This window comes from Macrobrachium rosenbergii, chromosome 4, assembly GCF_040412425.1.
Source record: "Macrobrachium rosenbergii isolate ZJJX-2024 chromosome 4, ASM4041242v1, whole genome shotgun sequence".
In the NCBI taxonomy this organism is placed as follows: domain Eukaryota; kingdom Metazoa; phylum Arthropoda; class Malacostraca; order Decapoda; family Palaemonidae; genus Macrobrachium; species Macrobrachium rosenbergii.
Window position 1 is genome coordinate 67,212,548 of NC_089744.1, and position 13,896 is coordinate 67,226,443.

General features: G+C 44.4%; 1 protein-coding gene across 5 annotated transcripts in view; it reads right to left on the reverse strand.

Annotated features, from left to right (window-relative positions):
- Efa6 (Exchange factor for Arf 6) overlaps positions 1-13,896 on the reverse strand; it is a 190,523-nt gene that overhangs the window by 82,140 nt on the left and 94,487 nt on the right. For all 5 annotated transcript variants that reach the window (XM_067099180.1, XM_067099188.1, XM_067099170.1 and 2 more), the window contains one exon: positions 5,992-6,185. In XM_067099180.1, the coding sequence (XP_066955281.1) occupies positions 5,992-6,185 (194 nt within the window). The remainder of the gene's footprint in view (positions 1-5,991; positions 6,186-13,896) is intronic.

Consider the following 13,896-nt stretch of genomic DNA (forward strand, 5'->3'; position numbering starts at 1 on the left):
CCATTTTGTGAGAGGAGCAAGGACTCCAGTGAATACTTGAGGAGCTGTAGAAAGGCTGAAGTAAAGGCCCAAAACTGATACACACCTGGAGTCTGGATGGAATGGGAGTGGAAGTACTCATCCTGCACATCCAGGGTTATCATCCAGTCACCCCAGTGAATGGATGAAAGGACTGAATAGTTTGTCTCCATCTTGAATTCTGTCTTCTGGAAAAAATTATTGAGGGCACTTACATCTAGGACTGGTCTCCAGCCCCCCCAAAAGCTTTCAAAACCACAAAGAGACAGTTGTAGAAAACCTGTGTTGGTGTTCACGACTTGCTCTATGGCCCTCTTTTGGATGAGGGAGGAAACCGCCTCCAAAAGGGTTGAATGTCTCTCTGAGCCTTTTGAGTAAGCTGACAACGTGATGGGAGAGGTGACTAATGGAGGGCTCTCCAGGAACAGGAGGCGTATCCCTCCTTTAGAACCTTGATGATTCACGCCTCTGCTCCTCGCTCCTCTGATCATCCACTTCTCCCAAAACTCTAGAAGTATGGCTCCTACTAGTATATGAAGGACTTCCACCTCACTTTTTGCAGTGTCTTGGCTGAGCCCTTCTTGATGGACCTGGCCATGAAATGGACATTGTTAGGAACAATTGTTTGCCGATTGTTCCCTTAGTGGGTTGTTGCCTCCTTTGTTTTTGTTTGTTTTTCTCACTGGCGAGCTGACGTCTGTTGAATGGCGTCAGACTTCGTCAGTCAGGTTCATAGCAGCAACGAGTCAGGTTGAGAGTAGCAGCAAGCCAGCTGGAGTAGCAGCAGCAGGTATCCATACCTGCGAGTCAGGTCCTGGCAGCAGAGCAGCGGAGTGTTTCTTGGAGGACGAGATGGTTGCCATGTAGGCTCTGTCATGGTCGTCGTAATTGGAGGACGTCAGCAAGTTTCTTGGAGGACAAGATGGTTGCCGTGTCGGCTTTGTCATGGTCGTCGTAATTGGAGGACGTCAGTACGTTTCTTGGAGGACGAGATGATTGCCGTGTCGGCTCTGTCATGGTCGTCGTAATTGGAGGACGTCAGTACGTTTCTTGGAGGACGAGATGGTTGCCGTGTCGGCTCTGTCTTGGTCGTCATTATTGGAGGAGGACGTCAGCAGGTCTCATCAGTCATTACAGCCCAATTGCTTATTATTTTTAAGAACCTTTCGATCTCGAGAGGTGGGATCGTAATATTGGCAACCTTAGGCCAGGATTGGTCCTGTTTTGGCTGGCAGGGGTGTGGCAGCATCGGGGGAGAGTATTTTGTTTGTAAAAAAAAAAAAAAAATTTTAAATTTTTTTTTTCCTGTTAGGTGGGGAGGTGTTAGGAACAATCGTTTGCCGATTGTTCCCTTAGTGGGTTGTTGCCTCCTTTGTTTTTGTTTGTTTTTCTTACTGGCGAGCTGACGTCTGTTGAATGGCGTCAGACTTCGTCAGTCAGGGTCGTAGCAGCAACGAGTCAGGTTGAGGGTAGCAGCAAGCCAGCTGGAGTAACAGCAGCAGGTATCCATACCTGCGAGTCAGGTCCTGGCAGCAGAGCAGTGGAGAGTTTCTTGGAGGACGAGATGGTTGCCGTGTCGGCTCTGTCAAAGTCGTCGTAATTGGAGGACGTCAGTACGTTTCTTGGAGGACGAGATGGTTGCCGTGTCGGCTCTGTCATGGTCGTCATAATTAGAGGAGGACGAGATGGTTGCCGTGTCGGCTCTGTCATGGTCGTCGTAATTGGAGGATGTCAGTACGTTTCTTGGGGGATGAGATGGTTGCCGTGTCGGTTCTGTCGTGGTCGTCGTAATTAGAGGAGGACGTCAGTACGTTTCTTGGAGGACGAGATGGTTGCCATGTCAGCTCTGTCTTGGTCGTCGTTACTGGAGGATGACGTCAGCAGGTCTCGTCAGTCATTACAGCCCAATTGCTTATTATTTTTAAGAACCTGTCGATCTCGAGAGGCGAGATCGTAATAGACATACAAGCCGGTCCTAGACTGCGATCTGGGCCTGCCTCCATGAAAGGGCTGTTGCTGGAGTGGAGAGGTCGTCTTGAGAGCAAAGGAAGTCGAATCCTTGGGAAGCTTGGAGGATTGTGCCAACAAATCCTGCACCGACTTCTTTTGCAAGTCAGACGTAATTTCCGTGTCCCAAGGCGAAAATAACAGGGCCGACTTCTGCGTCTGTGATTCCTTTAGTGGTAAAGGAGCACCAGAGCGCTCTCTTCTTCAAAATCAAAAGAAAAAAGAGCAGCAAACTCTAGAGAGCCATCCCTAATGGCCTTGTTTACATAGGATGGGACTCCCAGCCAGTCTGAGGTGATGTCTGATGATAATTCATAAAAATCTTCAATCTTCTTGGCCAGTGCCCCCACTGTCCAGTCGAGGAAACTAAAAACTTCAAAACTTTGAACAAATCCTTGACAAGGTTGTCTAGTTCCGCTAACGAAAACATTATCACCAATGAGAATGCAGTGTCGAGAAGAGTCGAAGAGGCCTGAGAAGTCCCCTTGGGAGGAGGCAGCAACTCCCTAAAAAGGAGCTTCCCCAGTGACATAATAAAAATACCTCCTATGAACTAAGTGCGAGGGAGAAAGGCGGAAGAAACTTTTCCTTGCTTACTTTTAGCTGAAAGCCAATCTCCAATCTCCTTAAGAGCCTTCTTGGAAGACGAAGAAAGTACCATCTTAAGGAGCCTAGTCCTGTTGTCTGGATGAGACCTCATCAAAAACGTTGAGGCAGGCAAAGCCAGTGCAGCTGGGGTAAAAAATGAGGGAAAATTTACCAACAGATACTGCAGAAGAGCTGCATAGGCCGACGGAGAGGCAGGTTCTTGATCGACCCCCTCCTTTGCTGAGGAGACTGGAGACAGGGTAGCATCAAGGGAAGTCTTGGAGGCAGAAGGAACCTTCTTCAGTAAGCTCAAAATCTCAGCCAACTGTTGCTTAATGGAAGCCAACAAAGGTTTGTCTTGAACTAAAGGAGAAGGCAACAGAGACTGTGGTCTCTGAGCGGACTGAAGAGTAGCAACACATCTAAGAGTGGGCGCTTGGCGCTCAGAGGTGGGTGATGGGTACTGAAGAGTTGGGGCTGAGCACCACTTGAGAGGAGCTAGACGTTGGGACTTTGACATGGCGCACCTGAGAGAGTTTGCTAGGCACTTGGGGGCCAGGTGAGCACCTCAGTGGTTGAGCACTTGGGAGAGAAGACCTTTGGACTGTTCCCTGTGGAAGGAAGAGGATGCTGAACCAAAGCAGGAACAGAAATATCCACACATAACTACACGAAGGCTGTGGGATGAAGCTAGCCCTCTAGACTGCTAACAGGAAGCGGATCAAAACGGCGACCAACATCATCTGAAGGTGCTTAAGACGACGTGATGAATCTAGGAATCGTTTGTGGTGCCTCCTGTCCGCAATGGAATTGTCGGAACTTGAAGACAATTGATGGACATCTGATGAGACGCCTTTCCAATGGCTGTTTGCCGATACCTAGGATTGTGCAACAGGCTTGACTGAGGGGACAATACCTGTGGGCAAACCCCACCGGCCTCCCTTGGACTTCCGGTATGTCTTCTCCCAGGTTCAGGGGAGCAGGACAGTGACTTTCTTCTAGGAGAACTGGAGGGACGAGTAGCCACCTCCTCCACTTACACAACACTGTCACTCATCACTTTTTCAGCGAATGTTTTGTCCATCACTAATTTCAATTACACTCCTAATTCTGTGTTCACTACAAGATTAATTTTTTGATGAAACCTAGATACTAAACTAGCAATGGTATTATGGCTGGAAGCAAGGGAGCCAGGCACGGGAGTAGGTGGATGAATAGGAGGAAGGCCAGTATTAGGAGAAAAAGCGGGGATAGGAGTAGAAGGAATAGCAGAACTAGCTTCTAAACTAGGTTTACGAGTGGTTTCTAGGCTAAGTGACCGTTTCTCGACTCTAGAAGCCTCTTTCCTCTTCCTAATCCTTTCTAATTTATCCAAGTGAGATCTAAGCACTTTCCAATGTTTTTCATCCCAATCAGAACATTCATTACACATTTTCTCCCTGCTACATTCTTGCCCTCTACATTTACTGCAAATCGAATGCGGATTGTAACAAGATTTTGTCAATCTAGTTTTACAATCTTCGCTGCAGTAGCAAACACTAGAAGAGCTAGAGTCTGACATGACTCTATAAAACTAGGAACCTGATCCACAAAACTAATAAGCTGACAAAAGCTCTGAAAGCTACCAAAATAAAGAAATAATACTTCAACAAAATCCAGCCAATACAACTGAAAACCATGAAAAAAGCAACAATGTGCACATCAGAGCCGGCAGAAACAAAGTGAGCTTACTGACCAGGTTGTTTCTTGTGTTCCCTGATAGTGGGTGGGCTTGTCACCTACACAAAACAGCAGAATTGCTACCGTGAATTTTTAAAAAGGCTGCTGTGCGAGTAGAAATGTTAGCTATATAATTACTTGGTAAGTTACTTATATGAAAGTAAATATTTAAAAAAATGAGCTTTCCCATCACTTTAGTGCTATCTATTGTTCGTGTGAATAGCCAAGTATGTCACCCATGGAGTTTGTTCTTGTTTTTGCTTTTTCCATGTCCATTGTGAGAGAAAGAGAAGAATGAGGGATGAAAAATACTAGTGCTAAGATGACATGGGAAGGCAAGGGGCACAAGTATGGAGTGTGTTCCAAGGGATCTCTGCCGTCGACATTAAAGTTTTAACTTCAAAATGGTTGTGGAGTGTTGGATTGGAAGCAGTAGTGGTTCAGCATATGGGCAAGGAACTCCAAGTTCCACTAGTCTTGGAATGGAGCCGTTTTAGCCATCTCGAAGCCTGCAGACACTAAAAGGCTGTTCATTGTTTTGCCCTATGGTAAGAGCACAGTTGTGCTAACTCTTGGACCACTGGGTGTTGTGGAAGGAGGTTGCATGTCGGGCCAGATGTGAAGTGTTCATCACAGCACCTATGGTAATCGAGGAGCGATAAGCTGTTGCTCTCTCGGAAAGGTGCTAATTATATTCATTTTAATGATATCAGACTGGTCAACTTCTCTGTGCACCAAGGATATATAATTATCATCTGTCAGCGAGGGTTATGGTGCAGGTGCTGTATTTTATCCCAGGGGAATAATTACTGGTGAGATGTGCCAGTAGAACTGTTTGGGCCTTGATTGGTGGTTTTGAAAAGTGGATGGCTGTCACTCTTCACACTGGAAATCTTATCTCTTTTTATATACTTAATTGTAAATATACTGTATTCTTAAATTAGAATATGAGTCTTTTGTTTTAAACCCTTCCTGTTGAGAAACTAAACATGTCAATGTCTGGTTCTAGTTGAAAATCAAAAAGAACCTTTCGTTAGACATTCCACACTCCAATCTCAGCCCAGTTTCTTATCCCACAACTTGACAGCTACACCTAATATCCTGTCTCTGATCCTTCATTTCACTTTTGAACCAAATTAATCACCATTTTTTAAAGGCATTTTCACACGTTTTCTTTCATCACAAACTTTTTTTTAAGAGTATCAACATAGAAACTTTTAAACATCAAAAAATATTTTGCATAAAAAATCTGGTTCTAAGAATACTAACATGCATAAAAATCTATGAATCAACATGGGAATGTAGCTCTGAAGACTTGGAAATAAACTTTATAACTGACAATAGGAACCAAATAATCATCAAATTCCAACCACCACAAAAAAAAATGAAAACTTAAATCCTCTACTCTCAGGCTGTACAAATTAGAATGGTGCCTGCTGCCATTTTGATAGTTGTAATTGAAGTGCCTAATGGGCTTTGACTGGAGAGGAATGATAGCAGATTTGAGACATGAACTGCAAAATTTAACATGTCTAAGTACAATAATAAAAATACACATATCTAAAATACTCCAATTTAAATCTAGGTTCATCAAAAGAATGCCTATACAAGTTTTCTTTCATTGCCCTAACATTTCTCCAAAAACTGATTATTCATTACCTTGAGAGTTGAAGGTGCCAGGATTGCAGTCAAGGAAGCGACGGGAGAAGTGGACTAGAACACGTTCTCTCTCCTGAGTTTCCCCTGCTAAACAAAATTTGTCCAAAAACTTTCGCAAGGCCACATCAAGGGTATCACCTCGAAAATCGAAGTAGTTAAGGTATTCATCAGCAACTGCACGACTGAATTCATTGCTGAAAGTCAAAATTTAACATTATCAGATATACACAATATTCATTTACTCATTTACAGTATTGTATGTATCAAGCCACCTGCCTCTCAAGTCCCATAAAAACAGTGGTTCTTGAGAAAAGAACTGAAACTATAACTACTCAATTGAAAAATTTCCCATGGCTCAAAAAACTTTCATATCAACTGCTATACACATTAGCATAGAAGGCTCATTAGCTGTATGTTGATACAATGCACACTATATGAATTTCATTGACGCTCAAGCACACTTCCTACTCAAAATTTACACCCTTCAGTTCCAGCAATTATTCCACCCTACCTAGTAAGCACTCTTGGCTCCCTTCTTCCCCTTCCACCCAAATCTTTTTTAGTATACATACACTTCATATGCACAAGGTTCTCCATTCTCTTCACAATCTCAAAACTCATTTTCATATTTTTTACTTGAGCTAATCTTTTTACCCTACCTACATGTAACTTGCACAATGAAAACCTCTTACACCACTTATACCAGTGGTTCATGTGAGTCCCCAAGCCACTTTAGTGGGTTGTTAAAGTTGTGTGAATTATCATTGTTATGTTGCCCAACAAAAAGCTTTTAAACGATAATGAGGTTGTCTTTTGAATTACGATACTATAAGAAATACTGTCCATTTTTTGCAGATGATTCTTTACAAAATATAAGTGCTTTATTGATATTCCTCACAGGTACAGATACCTACAGAACACTAACTGAACAGTTCTGTGGGAACATGTAAAATTATACCTTAGTTTAACCAGACCACTGAACTGATTAACAGCTCTCCTAGGGCTGGCCCGAAGGATTAGATTTATTTTATGTAGGTAAGAACCAATTGGTTTGTTAGCAATGGAACCTACAGCTTATTGTGGAATCCAAACCACATTACAATGAGAAATGAATTTCTATCACCAGAAATAAATTCCTCTAATTCTTCATTGGCCGGTTGAGGAATCGAACGTGAGACCAGCAGAGTGCTAGCTAAGAACGATACCCATCCGCCCAATGAGGAATTGTGGGAACATGTAGAACTTGAAATTATTAGTCAATACTGTAAACAGTTTGGTTGAAAAAACTTTTCACCAGTAAAAGGGGTACTGTACTTTTTTTATATTCTGTAATGCATGTCAAAACAGAACAGCACAAATTTGGCATTTTAAATGTTTTTATTATGGATTACTTTTACCATGTATAAAGTACTTCACCGGCGTATTTGTTGGTTCAGAATAATGTTTTGCATGTTTTTGAATTTTTTACTTTTTATTTAGTCTGGCATACTACTAAGCATTTCACTCGCCTTCAGTCATTGTTTTTTCCGGATAACTTCTTAACGAATAGTTGGATCAGTATGAGATTTTGGCAGAGTCTTATTCGCAACATGGATGATGTCAATTCGGACAAAATACTTTTGACACAACGATGAGATTACTATAGGCTCCACTCTCTCTCTCTCTCTCTCTCTCAAACATTGATGTGTGTATTGTACTGTATATTTTCTTTTGAGAGTAACAGATTGATAACCTGAAAGTATAGTAAGGCATTTGGTGATATGAATGGGTATTTTTTGCAGCATAGTAGTTTGGTGGTTTTTTGGTGTTTTCCGTTTTTTTCATTTGGCAACATGGGATAATGGCAGCAGTCACAGGCTATACCCGGCCTGCAGGTGTATGTGACCTGAGCAATTATGGCGAGTATGCTATGTATTTGTCCACGGGGCTGTAGGAATGCAGTTGCATTGAGACTTTTCACCCTATATAATAAAGAGAAAGCCGCCTATTGGCACAGATCAGTTTGAATAGGTGAGTGTTTGGTAATGCCAATTTTATGAATGCCCACATATTCAATTCAGGAAGTGAGGTGACATACATCTTAATGTCAACAATTATTCAGGTTCTGGATTAGTGTACATTATGGCTAAGTTTAAAACTCCCTGTAATAGTATTCTAAATAGATGAACATTTTCTGCACTTTTTTGATAACTTAATTTGTATTGTATTAAAGTGTAAGTTGTATTATATAGTAGCTGTTACTGACAATGCACATCATCTTTTATTATATCTTAGCTTCATAAATTTATGATTTTTATTTTAATGCATTTAATATGATATTTTCCTAATAAAATTAGGTTTCATATACACTTATCAAGTAATTACATAGCTATAGTTTTAACCTCGCAAGGCAGCCTTTTATTTGAAAATTGCGGTAGCACTTTGATAGTTAGTGTAGGTAACAAGCCCGGCCACTTAACAGGGAGTGTTAGAATGACTTAGCCGGTAGCTTCCTTCTGTTTGTGCCCATTTGTCCATTAGAGGGGAGGCAGGAGGGCTCTGATTCTGTAATTACTTGGTAAGTATATATGAAACTTAATTTTATTATGAAAATATTTTCATATAAGTAACTTACCAAGCAATTACATGGCTGAATCCCACACTGATAGGGGGTGGGATGAATGGACATATTCTACTCCAAAACATTAAGATGCAATAATGACTTTGAAATAGAAAGGATGGCTACCACTGAAACAATGCTTGTCGTTTCCTTACCTGGTAAGAGAGCTACTGCAGGTGAATACCGCCTCTGTAATGGCATGGCGGTTGAGCTGAGGGGTCGCCTCTACAGAAGCGGGAGTCTTGCAACGGAAGGTAGGCCTGATCATTGACAAGACATATACAATAATTGCCCTTGCCCTGGGTGCAGTACCAATAAAACAAACAAACCAGACAATGCTGTCACCTACACTGACAAAAAAACCACTACCCATCCACTAAGAATGATGGGCACTCCAGGTACCCCCCGGCCCTCCAAATACTCAACACCTTACATCAAGGATAAGAGACAGAGGAGAGAAAGAATGCTTCCTATGCTTCTTCCTCCGATACCATGCCAGCCACTGGTAATGGACCCTGGGTACTGCAATTCTCCAACACTGTTTCGACTTCTTTTAAGTAGTGAGACACAAAGATCGATTTGCACCTCCAAAAGGTCAACTGAAGAATGGACGAAAAGGACAATTATGCTTGAAAGCAAGTAGCAACTGCTCGGACTTTATGCAATTTCACTTTGAACAAAGGCAAAATGTCCTCCTGAATCCGAGAATGTGCCTCAGAAATCAGGTCCCTTAGGAAGAATGACAATGCGTTCTTCGAAAGAGGGTGAGAAGGATTCTTGACAGAACACCAGAGGTTGCTGGATGGCCCTCTGATCTTCTTGGTCCTTCACAGATAATATCTTAGGGCTCTGACGGGGCAAAGAACCCTCTCCTCTTCCTCTGGGGCCAGGATTTTCATTAAACTCTTTAAGGTGGAACAAGGCCAGGGCTTGGATGGGTTCTCATTCTTGGCTAGGAAACCTAGGGTAAAAGAGCACACTGTGTCTCCTTGGGAGCCTACCCTCTTGTCAGCAGCTTGCAGTTCTACACACTTTGCAGTCACCAAAGCTACGAAGAAGAGTGTCTTCTGGGTGAGGTCCTTTAGGGAAGCGGAACTGAGGGGTTCGAAAGGAGGGTCTTGAGCATGACATCTAAGTTCCAGGAAATCAGATTGGCCTTCTGCTTAGAAGTGTTGAGTGACTTGATGAGGTCATTAAGATCTGGGTTGAGGACAGGTCCAGACCTCTGTGCTTAAAAACTGAGCTAAGCATAACTCGATACCCTTGAATGGTGGACGAGGACAGACCTCTAGAGGTCCTCAGGTAGAGGAGGAAGTCTGCTATTTTGGTTAAAGATGTCTCAGAAGATGAGACATTATGTCTGAGACACCATCTATAAAAAACTGTCCACTTTGCTTGGTAGACATTGCTAGAAGATTGTCATCTTCATCTCTTGATAGCTTCTACAGCTGCTCTTGAAAAGCCTTTCCCTCTGACCAGCTTCCTGACAGTCTGAAGCCTGTCAGAGCATGAGTGGACAACCTTTGGTGGTATCTCTCTAAGTGAGGTTGTTTGAGTAGCCATGGTTTTTGGGGAAGTAGCCTCGGGAAGTCCACCAAAAGCTGTAGAAGGTCTGGGAACCACTCCTTCAGAGGCCAAAATGGGGCTACAAGGGTTATTGATACATTCTGGTGGGAGCTGAACTTGTTCAGCACTTCCCTCACCATGCTGAAGGGCAGGAAGGCATACAGATCCAAGCCTGAACAATCCTGGAGCATGGTGTTTGTCACCCATGCCAGGGGATCGGGGGTGGAGAGCAAAAGAGAGGAAGATGATGGTCTCTTGAAATGGCAAACAGGTCCAATGTTGGTTTGTCCCATAATTTCCAAAGGTCGAGACACACCATGGGATCTAAGGTCCACTCGGTGGGAAGGACCTGCATCTGATGGCTCAGTTCATCTGTGAGAACATTCAGTTTCCCTTTAATAAATCGAGTGATCAGCGTCACTTGATTTTCGTCTGCCCATAGAAGATCCTTTGCTGCCTGGCAGAGAGAAAAGGAATGGGTGCCTCCCTGCTTTCAGATACAGACAGTCCCCAGTTATTGGTAATTTCTGTTCTGACAGTGTAACGATAAGTAAAAATTGCTGATTTTTGGCACCAATACATGATTATTGGCGCCAATAAGTGGAAATCAGCACATATTGGCGCCGAAAATCACTGATTTTCGTCACTAGACAAGTGCCAAAAAACCGGATCGCAAATAACCGGGGACTGCCTGTATACAACAGTGCGGGGGTATTGTCCACATGGACTACCACTGTCTTGTTGAAGTACTGAAGGCCTAGATGAATGGCCTTTAGCTCCCTGACATTGATGTGAAGGTTCCGTTCTTCTAGGGACCATGTAACAGAAACTTCTTGACTTCCCAGAAGGGCTCCCCAGCCTAGATCCGAGGCATCTGAGTAAAAATATAGGTTGGGACTCAGAGGAAGAAGAGACTTTCCCTGCAAGTGTTCTTTTGGACAGCCACCACTGGAGGTCCAATTTGATTTCCGGACTGATGGAAAACATGACGGAGTCTGGTTGGGTTTTCCTGTCCCAGTTGGCTTTTAGGTAGAATTGGAGGACTCTCATGTGGAGTCTGCCCAGCTTGATGAACGTCTCTATGGACGCTAGAGTCCTTAGTAGGCTCATTCATTGATGGGACGAACAAGATGAGAGGGTGAGAAAACTGTGGATCATCTTGAGGCAGTTGGTGATTCTCTTGGGGGACAGAAAAGTCCGAAAGTCTGAGAATTGAGAATCATCCCCATACAGAGAATCTCTTGTGTAGAGGCTAATTGGAACTTTTGGAGATTTACAAGTATTCCTAGTTCCTGAGTAAGGTGAAGAATAGTCTGGAAGTCCTTCGTGCACTTCTCCTTCAAAGGGGATCGAAGAAGCCAGTCATCCAGGTAAAGGCTGATGTTGATGCCAATTAGATGAAGCCATTTTACGAGAGGTGCAAGGACTCGAGTAAACACTTGAGGTGCTGTGGATAGGCCAAAACAGAGAGCCCGAAACTGAAATACTTTGCCCAGGAAGATGAACCCGAGATACCTCCTGGAGTCCGGATGGATGGGGATATGGAAGTATGCATCTTGCATATCCAACGTTATCATCCATTCGCCCGGGTGAATGGATGATATGACTGACTGGTTCGTCTCCATCTTGAACTTCGTCTTCCTTACGAAGAGACTGAGGGCGCTTATGTCGAGGACTGGTCTCCAACTCCCCGACGCTCTGGGGACTACAAACAGACTATTGTAGATGCCCTCTGTGCATGAATCCTTGACTACTTCTATGGCTCTCTTTAGAAGGAGAGAGGACTCTTTCTTCAAAAGGGCCGAATGCTTCTCTGAGCCTTCTGAGTAGGCCGTCAAGACGATGGGAGAAGTGGCCAAAGAAGGGTTCTTCACGAAGGGGATGGAGTAGCCCTCCTTCAGAATCTTGATAATCCACCGGTCTGTCCCTCTGTGACTCCACTTCTCCCAAAAATGGAGAAGTCTGGCTCATACTGGGACACGAAGGACTTCTTGTTCATTTCTTAGGCACAGCCTTGGAAGAGCTCCTTCCCTTGATGGCTCTGGCTGAGAACCAGACATTTGAACGAGGCCTGGGTTGTGACTTGGGCTTGCTTCCATGAAAGGGATGCTGTTGAAGCGGAGAGACCATCTTAGGCACAAACGACAATGATGAAACCTTGGGGCACTTGGAAGACTGTGCTAAGGGGTCTTGAGTTGACTTCTTCTGAAGGTCTGAAGTGATTTCTTCCACTATCAACTGAGGGGAAAAGGTGAAGCGAATCCAAAGGCAAATATAACGCTGACCTCTATGACTGTATGAATCCTCTGGTGGTGAAGGAGCACCAAAGTTCTCTTTTCTTCAGAACCCCCTAACAGAAAAGGGCCGCAAGTTCCTACGAGCCATCCCTGATGGATTTTTCTGCGCATGACAGAACTCCAAACAAATCCGTCGCAAAGTGCTGATTCATGTCCTTGTGGTCTTTGATCTTCTTGGCAAGGGCTCCTACTGTCTAGTCGAGGAAGCTAAAAACCCTGAAAACCTTGAAGAGGTTCTTAATCAGGTGGTCCAGCTCTGTCGAAGAGAACATAATCTTTGCCGAAGTGAAGGCCAAGAGACGGGAGGAGTCGATGAGGCTGGAGAAGTCCCCTTGGGAGGAGGCAGCAACTCCCAAAGAGGGAGCTTCCCCAGTGCCATACGAAGGGTATCTCCTCTTAACCAGACGAGAGGGAGGATGGGCGAAAGCAGCTTTACCTTGCTCCCTCTTGGCAGACAGCCAGTCTCCGAATTCGTTGATCGCCTTTTCAGAAGAAGACGAAAGAACCATCTTGGGAAGCTTGGAGGTATCTTCTGGGAGGTTCCTCATCAGGAAGGAGGAAGCAGGCAAGACCGGGGCAGCTGGAGCGAAAAAAGAAGGGAAACTCACCACAGGTAGCAAAGGAGAACTGCATATGCCATCGGAGGAGCAGGGTCTTGGTTGAACTCCTCTTCTTCTTCAGAAGTGATCAGAGACGGACAAGTCATGAGCAGGCTTGGAGGCAGGAGCTTTCTTGAGGAAGCTCATGATTTCAGACAACTGTTATTTGATGGGCACCAAACAAGGCTCATCTTGTTCCAAGGTGGTTGCTTGGCACTCAGGAGAAGTAGACAGGTGATGAAGGGTTGGTGCCAGGTGCTTGGGATGAGATGGGCGCCTGAAGTTGTCCTTTCGGCACTTGAGATCTAAAGGAGGGCGCTCAACAGAAGGGCATTCGGGAGAGAATACTTCTGGTGAATATCATGGGTGAGAAGGAAGTCATGCCGGGGCAAAGATGGGGGGATCCACAGCGTAGCTGCAGGGTTGCGAACTGTGAAGCGCCTCCTTGAATCGCTCAACAGGCAGCGGAGAAGAGCAGCCGACGTCCGCGTGCCTCTTCAATGGCTGGGACGAATCGAGAAAGTGCCTGTGGAGCCTGGAATCAGAATCGGAATCCAAACTTGATGACAAATGACGCACATCCAGAAACAGGCCTTTCCAATGGCTGTCTGTCGCCACCTGGGTTTGTGCAACAGGCTCGACTGAGGGGGCAAACTACCTATGAGCAAACCCCACCAGCCTTTCTTGGACTTCCAGTATGTCTTCTCCCAGGTTTAGGGGAGCAGGATAGTGACCTTTGTCTAGGAGAGCTGGCGGGACGAGTAGCCACCTCCTCCACTTGCACTTTACTTAGACACTCTATCAAAACACTGTCCATTATGACTTTCAGGGACGGCCCTATCTC